Source organism: Apteryx rowi, unplaced genomic scaffold, assembly GCF_003343035.1.
Source record: "Apteryx rowi isolate R43461 unplaced genomic scaffold, aptRow1 scaffold_370, whole genome shotgun sequence".
NCBI classification, from domain to species: domain Eukaryota; kingdom Metazoa; phylum Chordata; class Aves; order Apterygiformes; family Apterygidae; genus Apteryx; species Apteryx rowi.
In genome coordinates, this window is record NW_020450197.1 from 789,453 (window position 1) to 806,880 (window position 17,428).

Consider the following 17,428-nt stretch of genomic DNA (forward strand, 5'->3'; position numbering starts at 1 on the left):
GCCGGCTCCGCCGCCGCCTTTGTTCGCCGGCCGGAGGGGCCGTGCGAGCCGCCCCGCTCGCTCGCTCGCCCGCGCGCCGCCGGGCCCGGAGCGGCGCTGCTCTGGCCCGACATCAGGGAGTTTGCGCTTGCACGGCGTTGACGCGGAGCCCAAACTTTCTCCCGGCACGGCTGGTAACTGCAGTGGTCTGGTTTAAGGTGTTCTCATAGGAAATAACGAACTTTCCGTCTGCGGAATCTTGGCGGTTTGGTATAGTTGAACAGTTTCTTTAAAATGGGACGGCCTTTCTCTTCCTGCCCCCAGCTGGATGAAGGCATTACGCCTGAATCTGGAAATGCTTCTGATGTGCGTGTTTTGTGCATGAAATACTTTTTACTGATCAAATTTTAGCAGAGCACTAATATTCCTAGCTTATACCTATGTCTCTGCAATGGCTGTTTCCTTTTAAAACTTAGGTCTGGTTGTCCTTAAGACTGTACTATGGCAAGAGTCATGCCACTAGGTATAGCGCAGACATATCATAAATCATTCTCCTAACCCCAAAATGCTAAAGACAATAACATTTCTAAAGCTGGTCTATGGGCTACCAAGTAATTTGCAGCTAGTGGTTCTGCAGAAATTGTCACCTAAATAGCACCTTCGATGAAAAGTTGAAGAAAGGAGCATAATGGGCTGAATTTGGGGACCTGACAGCAGCTGGGCAAAAAGCTAGACAGATCTTTCCTTTTCTACACTTCATATATTTCATTTAGTTCTCTAATTTTTCAATATAGCTAATAAAAAGATCTCTTCTTTTAAGAAGATTTTTTTTTTCCATAGATAACACAAAAAGGGTGTTGGGGGACAAGAAAATGGTGATAAAACAATCAAACATGGGCAGATAACATTGAAAGCTATTCTTCAGTTAAAAAGAAAATGTCAAATGGGATAGATACCCCCTTTCAGTGTTAGTGTGACAGGCCAGGTTGTTTTTGGTGTCTTTTGGCTGCAACCGTCAAATATTTCAAATTGTGTTGATGTTTTCCTTTACTACTTCAGGTAATTTGGGAGAAATCTTGAATACCTGCAGAGAACAATTGAGCAAACACATCACCTGGAAAACGCACAGAGTACCAGGAAGTGAATTCTTGACATCCACATTGTAACCTGAGTGGACTTTTATTTATCTTTTAAACTTATAAATATTTACAATGAATGGGCACAGTGATGAAGAAAGTGTAAGAAACAGTAGTGGAGAGTCAAGGTAAGCACTTGTCATTTCAGTCCTTCTTGGCTTTGTATTCTCCTATATTGTGTTTATTTATTAGAACATTTTACACATAGAATATCTACATTTTAACTTTGTGCCAAAACTTCCTGGTTAGCAAGCAGACCATAGTTAGGAGGACCAGCCATGCTTTATTACAGATGCTCAGTCTGCTTTTTACATTCAGATTGCTTCACTTAGTAACCATAATCATGTATATACCTTAATAAAGTTTAAATAGTATTAAAACTGCATCAGAAAGTAACAGAATAGTATTACTCTTTGAGGAAAAAAATGAAATGTCGAAAGCTGAAACGGATTGCATTGGAATGTTAAAATAAAACTTGGGTCCACAAAGTGCAAGGCACACCAGTTGTCATATAATATGTGTGTATAATATCTGTATAAGCACCTAACTACACTATCTCTAAAGCAGGAACAGTGGGCTGTTAATTCTAGTTTCCGATATGTAATACTTCATGAGGCTTCCTTCTTTTTTTGTGCTATTAAAGCAGTATAACTGAAAGAGTATTGACTTCGTATGTATTTTCCAAAGTGGAAGTACAATTTCCAGCTGTTTTTTCTAATTAAAAAAATAATAATCCAGCACTCTGATATAAAAATGAGCAGATCTTTGGATGCTGGTATTCTGGAGTATCTCCTTGGTTGGAAGAGCCTCATTAAAACTTTCTGCCACAAGATGAGGATAATGAAATTACAGGAAAATTGCGGGGAGTTGTAAAATTGGAATTATAGTGAAATTGTGAAAATTCTTATTCTAGAACATTACTAAGTTCAACAAGTCTTTACTACGCTAGGCAGTTCATATATTTAAAACTAGCAATATGATGAATGCTTCAGATTTGAGAAGGTAAGGCAGAATTGCAAATAAGAGAAGTGGTTTTAGACAAAATTCTAAGAGGTGRTTGTGATTATGCTGTCAGTCTACCCATCTTTCACTCTCCCCCTCTTTTTGATCACAGCCTGTTGAACCTGTTAGTTGATTCCAGTCAGTCAGAGGTCATAAAGAAAAATGAGTTTTAGTTCTGAGGCTTTATGAAAACTGGAGGTTGAGTAGAGGAGAGAATCTAAATTATTGCCCCAAGTGAAGAAATGCAATAAAAACATATTGGCCAGCTGATCATGTAGCATAATGAATGATAGAGTGGGAAGAAAGGGAAGGGAAAAGTGTTTAGGTGACATTAGGTGCAAATCACTAGGAAATCTGTGAGCAGTAAAACCAAAGAAACTTTAACAACCTTTGTGTATTTTTATGTCAAGCTTCCTATTGTAACTAGGAATATCCTAGAAAATCAAACTTTGAATCTTGTGAATAATTTGGAAGTTCTAATACATAATATTTTTTGAAGACTTCTGGTTCCAGTAAAGATGGTACTTGTCTAGTTAGCAAACAAGTTTGGGATTTCTTCCAGTAAGTGGCAAATATTCCTGGTTACTCATAAAAAAACAAACAAACAAAACACACCTTGTCAGTTGATTAGATGAGCATGAACAAAATAATGTGAATGAGTCTAGTTTTCTGAACTTTTTGAGAGTTATAAATCAGACCTCCAACTAGCATTAACTTGTCAGGGACAACTCCAATGACTTTGCATTTAGGTTTTTTTTTTTTTGTTATTGTTGTTTTTTTTAACTACTAGGATAAAGCCACCTAGCTAAAGATAATGTAGGAAAAATACTTTGTATCGAACTGTAACTGCTCCTAGATACTGGTATATCACAGTTATTTAAAAGCTGTAGCAGTTAATAAGGCTAAAACAGCTAAACATCAAAAGTTTCCCAGTGGTTTCATTAAAAGTAAGTATCAGGAAGATGCTAAGTACTTAAAGCTTGATAGTTGACTGTGAAGTGTGACTTTATTCTGCATCTTCAATGTGCTGCTGAGCACATCTTAAACTTTTTAAAAAGTTTCAAAAAGTTTAAAACTTTTTTTCTGAACTTGTGTCAGTCATCATCTGCACAGTCAGATTAACAGACAGGTCTTGGAAAGTCTATTTGCACATTTGCCATTTGCTATCAGGAAGTTCTATTTTGTAAATGAAAGAGGAAAGCCTTACACTTTAAAGAATTGAGCCCTTTCTGTCTAGCCTATTTCCATTATTAAAATAACTATCACTCATGAGTTTGCTTAAGTTGTACCTGAGTATCACTTGCCTGTTGTTTAGGGTTTTTTTTTTGGGGGGGGGGGGTCTGGGGATTGTTTGTTTGTTGTTTTGGGGGGGGTTGCCTCTCAAGTTCTCCAGAAGTCGAAATGATTTTCACTAGGACAGGAATTCACTAAGCCAGCTGTGACTGCACGCAGATACTTAACTGTAACTCAGGAAGTGAAACTGCATTTAGCCTTCAAATGGTCTGGAAATGTGAACTCTACAGAATGGAAATAGAAGTCAGTAACAAAGTAGTTACTATTGATAGCAAAGTATTATTACAAGGCTTTAGTGATCCCGTTCCATTCAGAATGAGAGAAGCAAAACAAGTTGAGAAAGCAATTGAGAATTGCCACTGGGAAGAAATTGCAGAGAGACTTTCAAAAATACGGAGAAAAGGAGCAGAGATGAAGGCGGATACAGCAGCAAATCGAAGTAGCAGCATTGCTGATACAGTTGGTGATAACCACAACAAATCTTTGAAAAATATGTCACTTTATATATGCGAGACTTTGCAAATATTAGTAAGGCCATTTTTCCCACTTTGATGTCTGTGTAAACTTCCACAGCTGTCACTGTGGGATGATAGTCCTGATCATAATTAAATATAGCCTGATCTAGGGGAGCCACCACCATTACTTTGGAAAATAAGAGATGCTGCAGGTCAAGGCTGGATTTACAAAAATACACAGCCTCATCAGTACTGTTTTATGTTGTTGTAAAGAAACTCTTACTATGATTTGCAGAAGTTGTGGGAAGACTGTAGGTGGAAGGTGAAAGGAATCATCCTTCTCAGCAATAGGAGGGCTGGAGAAGGAACTGATCAGAAGTCTTAGACTTTATACACTGACCAGCACTGTAGTAAGGTGTTGTAGCAGCTGTTCTCTACTCCTTGTGACCGACTGTGAAGAGGATGCATTTCTGAAGCATGTGGGAAAGAAATGGCCAACTTGTCATGCTCCTGTACTTCTTTCCACCATTGAGTCTATTCACCTGGCTGATGGATGACTGGAAAAACTTCTCTTGATGCAAGTGCTATGCCTGAAGTTCTGCTTTGCCACAAGTGGAAAAATGCATCTCTTGTACTTTCACCGTTGAATAACTTGTTGCGCTGTTTGGATTTTCCTTGGCTACATTAGCAACCTCTGAAGCTATAAATCTGTGCTAATGCCAAACGTGATGAAGATTGTAAACTGACATAAATGCTATCATCTAATCTTGCTGCTTGATGTTCCAATTTCTGTGTAATAATTACAGTGGAGTGTACTGTTCAGCCTTTTATTTACTTGAAATCATTGTCCTGGAATATTTTCAGTAGCTCTAGGTAAAATATCACAGGTACTGTTCATCTGGATAGCAAGTAAGTGTGAACACACAAATTTTATAGCAAAGCTCTGAGAAGCTGACTCCTATTAAAAGTTAGGCAAAGCATTTTTGTGTAGTGTTCTTGAACACATTTTGTTGCAAACTTGAATAGGAGTAAAATACATACCAGTTAGCTAGTAATAAGAAAGCTTAATGAGCAAGGAAAGGCAGTTATACCTGAACTGCACAAGCTCCAGGTAGAACAGGGAATGCAGAAGTGAAACACTGGTGCCAGTTGAATAGAAATCTGTTTTCCCATCTCTGTGCTCTTCCTATGTTTCCTGTAGAACAAGACATGGAGCGCTTAACTAGACATCCCTTCTCTGTAGGTAGAAAGGGCTGTGCTTGGTATAGCTTATCTGGAAAGGTGTATTGCACTCCCTTTTTCCAGTAACCAGAAAGTGGCTTCTTGCACCAAAGACCCTTACTATTCTTTACACACTTGGAAGCTGATGTTAATGAAAGAATGTAATTTCTGTGAATTTAAATCACTTTTATTTAATAGTCTGTGGACCACAAAAGATGGTTAAATAAAGCCAGTTCTTAGTCGGCAGGCTTGAATTCGCTGTATAAAGTCATACCTTCTATGGAAGATCAAAAGATAATTTGAAAGCTACTGCTCTAGATTCCTGCTGTCAAGAAATCCAAGTGGGAGTTAAAGATTCCCCAGGCATACTTGCAGAAGTGTTCCTGTCTACTGGTTTCTTTTTGGTAGACACTTCGTAGGTACTATTCATAAAAGTCTGTGTGTAGAGAGAGAAACACAGAGGAAAGGAGGGAGAGGGTGAGAAAGAAAATATAAAAATATACATTTGTTAGCACAGAAGACTTCTGAAATCCATAAAAATACTTGAATGRTAAAGGAAACTGTAGGTAGAACTTCATGTGAATGGCTAGTGGATGAAGCAAGCTTTTTGCTTCTGTTAGCAGTAATCTTTTCTTTGGTTATTAAGTTGCCAATTTTATGAAGGTTGACCTGTTATGGAATTAAGCATACTGAAGTTTGCACTGTCTTGTTCTAAATTAAAAACATCTTTTTACTTTATCTTATAGTTCAAACAGAATATGCATCAAAAACAAGATAGTTTGGGGCTAGTATTTTGGCCTTACCTATTTAAAGAAGAAATTCTCAATTCGCAATGCATCTTTCATTCCCCGTATGGCTTCTAGTTTGGTTATAGGAGTCCTGCTGAGCTTATCCAGCTCCTAATCTTTGTCTAATCTAACTGAGCTGGCAGATATTTGTTTCATGGGATTTGGATTCTATTCCACTCTTCTGAGAGTCTCAGATTTTTAGCTAATGCTGGCTTTTCACATTTCTTAAAACAGGGTAACGTTCTAAGAGTTAACATACCGCAATACAACTAGCATATACACCAGATCTAGCCAGATACGGTCCCTCAAGTGTGGAGTGTTTTTTTTTTTTTTTGGGGGGGGGGGAACTAAACTCTATCTAATACTTTTGTTTGCTGGTGATCTAGAAGGAACTTCTGGTGAAGACATAGTTGTGTTGCTGCTGGAACCGGCTGCACACCTAAGCATGGTCACATCGCACAAGAGTGGTAGACCTCTCAGGAGCCACTGATACCTCCTGCCTATGAGATATTCCCAAACTTCGTTTGCCCTCTAAAATGTGTTACTTGTGGCTCTCAAATAGAGACTTTTAGGATGTGCTTCCTAGGGTTCATGAAAGTTAGTAGGTGATCAGTGCAATTTTGATCTATTTGCTTTGGGGAAAGTTTATAGTGCTCACAGCAGATAATGGTCTGCAGTCCTGGAAATACAATGTATCCTTTACTGCCCTTCCAGTTGTCAGCCTATGTCAGGAAAATAGAATTGAGTTTATGCTTTATAATAGCAGAAGACAGGAAATAACACTTCTTGATAGCCTGAACTTTATAGTCTTTGTGCCCTTTGCTTTATACCTGTGGTGACAAATAGGATAACTCTTTTTTTACACATATAATCAGATTAAGTAGTTCAGATTTCTTTAAAAACAAAACAAACCTGAAAAACATTTCCGTTTGCCTAAAGAAAGCTGCCTGTGAACTTGCAGTTTTAAGAGCTTGACATTTGTTGCTTCTACTTATTCTGGAAGGAGCTCTTCATATTCAAATGCATCCCTTCCTTGAACATCTGGTTTATTAAAATAGCAGTCCACTGTCACATCAGATGCTTTTCAAAGACCCTGCAGGCTTTTTTTTTTTTTTTTGGTGGGTTGAACTTTTGCTCAAGTTGATATTTGTTTCCTGCCATTTTTAAAACAGAAGATTCTTAAGGCAGCTTAACATAATGAATGCACTCTAAATCAGCAAAGACAAATTGTCCTCTCAGTCCATTGTCACCCTAGACCTTATACAGGAGTCTAAATGCTCTAGCAGCACTCTTGCAACATAGCTTGTGTAGCTTTCCATCTTGGAGTTTCTCTGCCTGGTGCCTTGTGTAAATTAGGTGACTGTTCCTCATTGCATGTTCCTATCAGGAAGATCTTGGTTTAGCTTCTCTAGCTTACCTCTCAAAACAAAGGCTGTTGAAAAGAACTAGTGACTCTGTGACAGAGTACTGGCTTTTAATCTGATTCGCTATCAGTGATGTTTTTCTTTAAGTATATCTTCTGTCATCTCCCCAAAGCATACTCTGATTTTGTTCTACAGGCATTTATTGGGGTTTGAAATATCAACAGGTATAAACAAACTCAAAAATTACTTCTTTCATCTTGCTTTTCTTGCAAAACAGTTTGAAAATAAATACTGCATTCGGGGATCTCTCTTGAATTGTTCTTGAATATATTGAGAGTACCCAAAAGCAGTGTTTGTAAAATATAGCACAGACAAACTTCTTAGCTGTGTCATACTTTTGTACCAAATCAGATTTGACATATGCTGCTGTACAAATGCAACTACTTGGTTAAAGGACAATGGATGAGAGAGGCTTCTTTGCTAAATATCCTGGAAGATACTCTCTATCACCTTTACTTTGATTTGCCAACATACATGAAATTATACTTCTTTAATGCAGAAGTGCCATTCTGAGAACATGCTCTTGATTCTCAGTATGTACTGCTCTGTGCCTACTACTGGAAGTTAGCACTGTCAGCTAACTTCATCATCATTGCAGTGGTTTGTTTCCGTGGTAGAGAACTAGTCTTGCTCCAACAGGACTGAAGGTGTCATCATTATTGCTTTATCCATCCCTCTCACTTTTTATTCATAGTCCTGTGGTGCTCCTGTAACTGTTTTGTGCTGTCTCATCTCATGCTTGCCTGTCTTCATTTAAGTTCTTTTCAGTTGAACAAAGTACAGTGTATATATGTATGGTTTCTTATTCAAGGATACCTTTTATCAAATAATGCTGTTTTACTGATTTTTTTTAATGTAAATTTTTTTTTGGAGTATGGGAAGTAGGCTAATATGACATTCTTGAAAGAGAGACTTACAAAAGCAGGAATTCTGTTTGGAGTAACAGAATGAAGTGCCTAAAAGAGCAGGGATGCTCTTTGATAATGTTAGATAATGTTAGCAAATGCTGAATATTCTCTTTCTGTATACTTCATGTTAACAGCATCTCTGTTCTGAAGCTTAACTTGTGTCCTGTTGTTTTCCATCTAGAGTTCCTATTCTAGTCTTGATAGTGTTTATAATTTATGTTGATGTTTGGTCTCCTCTTGGAAGCCCTTGGTGAAGAAGGGAGGGGGGAAAAAAGCCAATCAGATCACAGGATAGAGATGGTTGGAAGAGGACGTCAGTGCAGGACCAGAGTAAAGGGAAGACATAATGTGACAAAGTGGGATAGGATAAATTGACAAACACAGGCGAATAGTTAACTGAGAATGAAGTCTTGTACACTGTTTCTTTCTCTGATTATATGTAAGGTATGTATAGTTATTCTACAAGAAAAATTGAAGAAGAAGGTAGGATCCTGCTTTGGATTGTCCTGTGGAGAGCCTGTCTCTTGACTGCATTCAGAAAGGGTGAGGGAAGGACAGGGAGATTCCAATTTAGGCAAGGTACCTGAAAAAAGTGGAGATTCCCACCCACCTCCCAGTTTCAAGCAGACTTTTTTGGAAGAAGGAGGAAAGAGGATATGGGTGCACAGGCTGCTTTTGTAGTACCCAAACCCTCTTTCTTGCAGTACCCCAGGTGTCCAGAACAGGAAGAATATGGTGTCCTCTTTCGCTTTTTGCTGAACTGTTTAAAATAAAAGTGTCTAAATCAAGGGCACCAACCCTTGACTGTACAGGAAGAGAAGGAAGCAAGAAATAAAGCTATTTGCCTGTCCTCTTATGTAAGAGGTAATGTGAAGAACAGAGGATCAAGACTGCTGTTCCTGAGATATTTAAGTAACAGCATTAGGCAGCAGATAGCAGAGGCAATTCTGATAGTATTCTGAGTCCTTGTTTGAAGGAATATTTCAGTTTACCATATTCCTTGCATTTTAGCATTAGGGATACGATACCAGAATCTCGGTAATTAGTAGTGCCATTTCAGGTGACTAATCTTGTAGAGGTCAGTGGTGTTGCTTGCACCAGAGTGCATTCATCGTGCTCATGGGCATTGTTCATTGTGAGAAGAGTTAGGCAAATTATGGACCCTAGGTGGACAACATCAGATAATATTTAAAGCTCTTTAGAGGAGGCATTGCTTGTATACTGTGCCACAAAAAATGCAGGGAAAACAAAGGAAGCCCATAGGCAAAGGAGGAAAACCGAAAGTGACAAGGATGTTAATAGCTGTGAGGTAGTCATATTTTACTCCCTGAATTTGTATTTTAGCATCTTTATTATAGAACTTAGATTCTCCTTCTTTTAATGCAAGTATACTGTCTTGCTATCATGCAGAATTTGTTGTTTTTCTTTTTTTTTTTAATGGAGTATTTTAAAAGTCAAATTTTGGTATAGTATGAAATGCTCTCACTTGTAGTTTGGTTAGCAATGATAGCTTGTAATGATTATTACTAGAAAACATGCAGTGTTTTCTTCTTAGATTGTATCTCCTTTTCATTTCAAGAAAAATTAAACCACTTCTGGTATGCCACTGATACAAGTTGTTAGAGTGAGAGATCGCTTGTCTTTCAAGTTCTCAAAAGCATGTAAACATTCCTGAAGCTGATCATGATTGTTTTTGCCCTATAGTAGCTGACTGTTACAGTATTCGTTTTAGCAGACCAAGAAAATGTCATCTGGGCTGCCAGAAATCTGTATGAAACTTATGTATCCTATGTCTCTTCCTATGAATTTCAAAAACTCTATTAGATTTTTAAAATGCTGGCAAACAAACTTTCTGAACTTACAGTGATGCCGGTAGGTGCTGCATTGTAATAAGAGTTCTGCACAGTGTTATTCTCTTTCTTAGTCATGTCAGTAATGCTCTGTGGAGAAAGAGTGAAAGGAATTAGACTGTATAGAATTTTAAGCACTTGGAAAAACACCTGCAGTCTCCGTGATGCAATGTGGAACGTGTGTACTAAGATCAAAAGCAACAAAAAAATTTTCATTTGAAATCTAGTTAATTTTTCTAATTCTGTATTGTTGTGCACCATCTTAGACTTTGGTTTCAGGACAGCAGTCTTAAATACTGCCCTGTTCACTCCTGTTTGCTTGCTCCGTTGCTTCGTGGGCGTTGAGGGTTGGTGGGATGTTTTTACAAGCTGAATCTGTTCCCTTTGCAGACTGTACTGACACCACTGAGGAAGTGCTGCGCTGGGGGAAGGTTGGAGGGGGCAGCAATAGCAATGTCAGAATAAGTTACTCTTGTGGAAGATCGCTCAACAGCAGGCAATGTATTGTTTGAGGACTAAGATTATATTTTCAGGGTGCTCGGCTTTAGCTGTGAAAGTTCATATCGCTGCTTATATTGTCTTTCAACTTCTCTGAAAACTGCTGAAATTCAGAGCAAATTTAGAAGCATTTAAAGTGAAATTTTGAAGTTCCTTTTTCCTTTCCCCGTTATTTGCAAGGAGATGACTTTTACCCCTTACTGCACCAGTAGTTTTGTGTTCACAGTAAAATGTTTGTGTTGGGGGTGGGAGGTTGTCTATTTTTCTTCCAGGAATAAGCATCCTTAGCTAAAATACTGTAGCGTAAAGATTGGCGTCTTGGAGGATGATCAAGCCTTCAGTTAAATCCTGGCATTCTTCATATTACTTAGCAGAAGTATGAAGATATAGGCAACTGCAGCCTTTAGATTGCCTTTCTCACTGGGAGGTTGGCTTTCAGAGATAGATTTCTCAGTTAAGTCCTGAGGCAGGGTGAATCTGGGCCCTGCTCAAGTGATGCTGAGCGGCACTGATTCCTTGCTAAACTTTGAGGCGGTCAGCACTGCACAAGTGAAACAAACAAAAAAGCCAAGTACATACATCCTAGTGATTGCATATCTGCAAAGGCAAGGTCTAGAAAGGGAGGGTGAATTGACATGATGTAGCAAGTTGCTAGTAGCTATGTTGAACAGAAGTTAAAATTGGAAACTATTACTACAATAGTTTTCCAGTAAGATGGAGTTTTCAATACCTGAGTTTCATTATGGATGCTGCTTAAGAGACATGGCTAGAATGCTACAGACACACTTTCCTTTTTGATTTTGGTGTGAGGGGAAAAGTAATTTTTATTCTTCTCTTTAGATAACTCTTCTTCCTTTGTTCCAAGCAAATTTTTGCATATTTTGGTGCCTTTCTTAGTTTTAGAAAGTTAGAAAGTTAGAAAGTTCTAAGTTCTTACTTTATTGTCGCTGCTTTCTTAAAAATATTATTTCAAAAATAAATAAGGCATTGCTTTATCTCAAAAGTTGATGATGCAAGTTGGTAGTCTAGCCTGATGTGGGTCTAAAACTGTTTCTTATGAGAGGTTAATAAAAACAAAAAAATTGTTAGTGATCAAGTTTGTCTGTCTGTCATGTGGGTAGTTACCTTCAAAGATATTAAGAAATGTCCTTTGCTAAAAATTTCCTTCAACTTCTGCTTGGATAGGTAGTCCTGTTAGGCAATAGACCTTTTTTGTGGTATTGATGCAAAGAGGTTTTCGTTTAACTGCTGACATCTCCAAATAGCTTGGTTAGGGTGTGAGTTTTCCATTATATTTTATTTTCTAGTTTAAGAAAAAATAGGTTTTGTGAGAGAGCAGAGGCAGTGAGTTTGATAGAGGGAATGGCTAAGCTAGGATGCTTGTTTTTTCAGTCATTTCTTGCCACCTATGTTAGTATAAAACCATTTGAAAATGGAAGGTGCTAGTGCTGTGAGTTTTTTGACAAGTTGGTTGAATGTCATGGTTTGAAAATGCTGACATATCAGTGTTACACTTTGTGTGAAAGAAAATTATTATTAGAAATGTTAAATCTATGAAAATTGGGCCTAAGTGTAGGAAAAGCAAGGACACAGTCTGCACCCAGAAATATATGACAGCTAGTGATTTGCCTTGGCATAAACTTGTTCTGTACTGGCCCTTAGGATGCAGTGATCTCGGTGCCAAAGAGCAAAATGTAATTTTTCCCTCTGATGATTGAAAATATATTTTTTTATGCTGAAAATGGAACTTCTACTATGTAAAATTTCCTGTATGGTGTGTGTTTTGCCTCAGTTTCCCCATCGCTGTTACTGTTGTTTCAAATCCATTAGATTTCTCAGAGAAAAGTTTTTGATACCCAGACTGTTGCAGCTATTGGGGATTTGAAAGTATCACTTGTTATACATACAGTGCTGCTTGTACTCTCTCAACAGTTTATTTTCATTGCAGAATATGCAGAACTTATTCATATATTGCCCCATTTCCTACCTCCTTTGGAAACAAGTACTTTAGGTTTTGGGGTTAGAATACTGCCTTTTAGGGGTTGTGCCTCTGAGTCAAATTTCTGCTGAAGCTTGGGGTAGAAACTGACTTCTTGCAGTGAGAACATGTAATAAATTAAATGGGTGCTGGTGGTCCTCAAGGCCATCCTGTTGGTCATCCTGTGGCCCAGTGACCAGGTAAGTAGTCCACACTTCAGTAGAAATGAAGTCACAGCTATTCATCTTATCTGTTTTTTGCATGTGCTGCAGTTGCATCAAGACCTCTGAGAATATGTGCTGCATGTAAGAGGGTGTACAGGCAGAAACTCTAGTGTAGTTTCACATATCTGCGTTAATTTGGATGGCTAGAGTTGAATTAAGCTCTACCCAATATACGCTAGTCCTGTGTACCTTGAACTCTCAAATGTATTTTTTATTAGTGAATTTAAAGCTTTTTAAGCATATATGAACACTGCATAGCATCTCAAGCTTTGGTAAATGTTTTAGCAAGGCCTTGTAAAAAATGGTATCTTTTCACTAGTTTTAAAATAACTTGCCAGTGCTCGGTTTGCCTTTTCCCGTTTCCTTCTTGTGCTGGTGTAGTACTGTGGTATAAGAGAGGTTAGTAGGACATGATGGATGCTAGGGCCTTTAAGTTTAATTTTTCTGATTTTTCTTTATTCTGAGTATGAATTAGCTGTTAATCTATGGTACTGATCGTGAATTGTCCTTCATATAGGGTATCATTAAGCCAGCCCTAGATCAATTGTGGTGAACCTTACTATTCACTCTTCCTTCTCGTTCCTTGTAATTTTCTATGTTCTTCTCTCCCATTCCTCATGCTTCTAGCTACAGACTTTTTTGTATATAATCTTATTTATTAATAGGAGGGTTGAATACTGACTTTGAAAAGTTTACTCTAACTTGTCAAATGTTACTATCAGTTGATATGCAGTCTGATCGTATTTCCCTTCTCATGGCCAGATTAGGTCAATTTATTGTGAGAAGCAGGGGTGGTAATGAGATGGGTGGCTCTTACTCTGCTGACCCTGCCAATAAGCCCAGTGAGGAATCCTTTCCCAGGCCGCTGTTTTTGAGAGGTAATGTTGGCAAGATAAGGGGTTTGTCTGAACACTGAATATTGTATGAACCACATCCGTTAACAGGTTGATATTAGTGGAGTGCCTAAATGGTAGCTAGTTGATCTCTTCATAAAGAAAAGATTTGGGATTAAGTGTTTTTTGGGGGGTTGGGTGTGTTTTTTTTTTTTAACATCTAACTCCAGTACAATTAGTTCAGAACAAGGAAGCGTCACCATGGTTTGTTTCTTTTCCTTTCTGTCTTCTTTCAAAATCAACAGATGCAGAGGACTAATTGAGGTGCTGTCTATAGGAGTCAGTCTGTGGATAGCTTCTTTCCTTTCCCCCAATGACACTAGTCCAGTTTCATTGGTGTTAGCAACAGCAGGAAGAGTAGTGTGTTTGCTTTTTTGTCAATTAAGTGTATTCTAGGGCAGAGGATGATCAATTTGCCTCCTACCCCAGTGATTTGTGCGGGCAATGATCTAGATTTTGATACCACCTTTTGTGTTTGTTGTTTTGGATTTTGGCATTATCTTTCCTGAGATTTTTAAATGTTTGCAGTTCGAGTGAACATAATTTGAAATTATTTTGCTCTGAATTCTCATTCTTGACTGACTTAATCCACTGCATCCATTTGTACGTTTCCCATATGTTTGGACTAAGTTAACAATTGATTTTTAGGCAAAGCTAAAGTCTTTCTACTGGGACTTTTTTTTTAAATCTGGTTATGTTAGCCATTGTGTTATATCCTGCTATCTTCTAATTGCAGCCGATCAGATGATGAATCTGGGTCAGCATCGGGTTCTGGATCTGGTTCAAGCTCTGGAAGCAGTAGTGATGGAAGTAGCAGCCAGTCAGGTAGCAGTGACTCTGACTCTGGATCCGAGTCAGGCAGTCAGTCTGAATCCGAGTCTGACACATCTAGAGAGAAGAAACAAGTTCAAGCTAAGCCACCAAAAGTTGATGGATCTGAGGTAAAACAAAACATATAAATGAACCCTTGTGGAAAAAAAAATCACTCTGCAGTTAGTTTCAAGAGCAGTTTTCATTTAAGAAAAGAATAAAGAGGATGAGGTAATAAAATTTTTTACTTAGAATTTAACTTGGGAGGGTTGGTGAGTGTATGTGCTTAGCTGTCGTAACATTTTGTTATGGGATGAGTTTTTCATAGATGAGTGCTTGTACTGATGCTCTTAAATTTTTGCATTTATAGGTATTTACGGTTAAGTACCTACCTAAAATATAATCGTTCAAAAGCACCTATTTGCTTACTCTTTATTTCTGAAGATGAAGCCACACATCATGCTGTTATTCCTAAAATGTTATTTTTTAGGTCATCTATCTAATATTTTTTTCCTCATATCACCAATAAATGGTGTTACAAAAATTTTAAGTTTACATACATTTGGCTTTCTGTATGGCAAAAGTCTGCCAAATTTAGGAAAAAAATATTGTTTAGAAATCCTCTTAAATCCAGTGGATCAAAATTACCCAAACTCCCCTCTGTTTCTCTGTGTAATATGGACTTTATTTGAGTGATAGATCCTGTATAAATTCAAGGTAATAAAATACTTGTTACCATAAGATCCAGACCGTTACGAATTCTCTTTTGTATTTTTGTTTATGTACTTCTCTATTCCCATATGAAGCAAAATTACTGGAAGATTATATCAACTGAGTGGCCTAAAAGGACTTATCTGGACCAGTTTAACAATTTACTTTAAAAATATTTTACTTTAATAATACAGAGACCTGCACAACTATTGGTTACAGTAAAAATTGTGCTGGCAATTCTTATGTAGTGTTCTGTTCTGCAGAAATCTTGCTGCTTTAAACTGCTATCTGATATTGTTAATGCATGCAGTATTTTATAGTGAATTTTTATTATTGATAAAATTGAGATCAGTCTCGCTAGTGATGCTGCTCATGTTAAGCAATGTAAGTATGTGGTAAACTTTAAAGTCTCAATATTTTTAAATGATTCTCGTATCTGAATTCTGGTTCAGTTTTGGAAGTCCAGTCCAAGTATACTTGCCGTGCAGAGATCAGCAGTGCTCAAGAAGCAGCAGCAACAGCAACAAAAGCCAGCTTCATCAGACAGTGGCTCAGAAGAGGTGAATAACACAAAATAAGTCAGTTTTTTAAAATGTGAACATGTGTGTCTCATTGCCCCATATGTTGGAATAAAATTATGTAGAGCCAAATTATATTCTCTAAGGGTGTGTAAAAGTCTGGTTTAATCTAAAAGTAATGTTCAAATAACGGACATGCTTATGAGAAAATGTAAAAATATCTTCAGCTGCATGTTTTCAGCTGGGTTGTGCCAAATTTATAGCAGTCTAGGTTATTTGGTGTTTTTAGCTAGGTAATCTGATGTATGGACAAAATTTTCAGGTCATGTAGTACAGACTTTCATTGTATTTTTGGCTTCTGTGTTTCATAAATGCACTTAAAAATACTAAAAGACTTCTCAACTATTTTTGTATAAAGGTAGCTGCTACAGTTTTCAAGAACACTGTGTGCAGTAGAAAACTACATTTTTGCAAATTTCATAACAATTATTACAGCAGAAATCTTGTATTTTAAGAATCATACCTCAGTGTTAGATATTTTAAAATCTAAACCATAGGCTAAAAAAAAATGTTGACTTTGTGCAGTAAGAACATTTTCTTAAGGACACTAGTGCCTGTGAAATGAAAATTACTTATAAAGCAGACACTTCATATTTCCGTCATTATAAAAATGAAGCATCATGGTCACAAATCTTTACTCATCACTCTAGACTTCTGTTTTGGTATGGTTTAGCTGTTCATCATCAAAACAAAGGACTAAATCATATATAGTTAAAATGTTAATTTAAAACTGTTGCTAAGAATTCTTTTTTTCAACAGCTGCTTTTCAGGATAAAAATGATCTAATCTTTATCTCTATGAGATTGGTTTTAGGAAAATGTAGTTTTAAGAGGGTTCATCGATTTCTTTTCTTGTTTTTGGACTGGAAAGAGAAGAATCATACATCCTATTCTCAAACTTTTCTTAAACTGGTGTTTAAATGTGAAAGAATATGAAAAGTGACAGAGCTCTGAAATGGTAGGAGATGCTTATTAGGCTTTTGGTAGAATTTCATCTCGATTTATTAACTTGCAGCAGTTACACTATGACTATACATAGGTACACTGATTAATTTTAAGTCAGGTTTTTGGTGGTGTTTTCTAGAGTTCTGCTGGCATGGTATATTCATAGATGGATAAATACAAAAACATCACCAATCCTCATCTTGTTCAGTATCATTAGGTACACTGAGGGGGATGAAGAAGATAAAACATGAAGAATATGATTCCAGTGTGATAGTGGGAGATGAATTATCTTTTCAATACTAAAAATACTTCATTCTTTTTGTGATAATGAATCATGTATATTCTTTTCTTCATCTGCAGGACTCATCTAGTAGCGAAGATTCTGCAGATGACTCATCCAGTGAAACCAAGAAGAAAAAACATAAAGAGTAAGATCTTTTCATAAATAATATCCCATCATATTTTGTCATGGTGGTGTATGCTCATAATTACCCATGCTTCATTTCTCCACACTTGAAATACTTAAATTCCCTTTTTAATTCATCTTTATCTTGCACTTCTCAGTTTTGATTGATGCTTTGGAATATTTTTAAAGTAAAAAATCTCAAAGGAACATATATATCATATTTGCCTCTGAGCAAAAGAGCCTGTATTACCTACAATGTTACTCAAAAACATTCATAAGCACTTTTATGTTAAAAATATTCTTATGTGCAGCATATTTTTGTGCTGAGGG

The 17,428-nt window shown here is 37.2% G+C and overlaps 1 protein-coding gene across 4 annotated transcripts in view; it reads left to right on the forward strand.

The window, feature by feature from the left end:
* Positions 1 to 1,038: 1,038 nt before the first annotated feature.
* Positions 1,039 to 17,428, forward strand: part of CHD1 (chromodomain helicase DNA binding protein 1) — a 51,756-nt gene continuing 35,366 nt past the window's right edge. For all 4 annotated transcript variants that reach the window (XM_026073591.1, XM_026073593.1, XM_026073594.1 and 1 more), the window contains exons 1-4: positions 1,039 to 1,243; positions 14,386 to 14,590; positions 15,623 to 15,730; positions 17,053 to 17,120. In XM_026073591.1, coding sequence (XP_025929376.1) covers positions 1,191 to 1,243; positions 14,386 to 14,590; positions 15,623 to 15,730; positions 17,053 to 17,120 — 434 coding nt within the window. In that variant the 5' untranslated portion in view covers positions 1,039 to 1,190. The remainder of the gene's footprint in view (positions 1,244 to 14,385; positions 14,591 to 15,622; positions 15,731 to 17,052; positions 17,121 to 17,428) is intronic.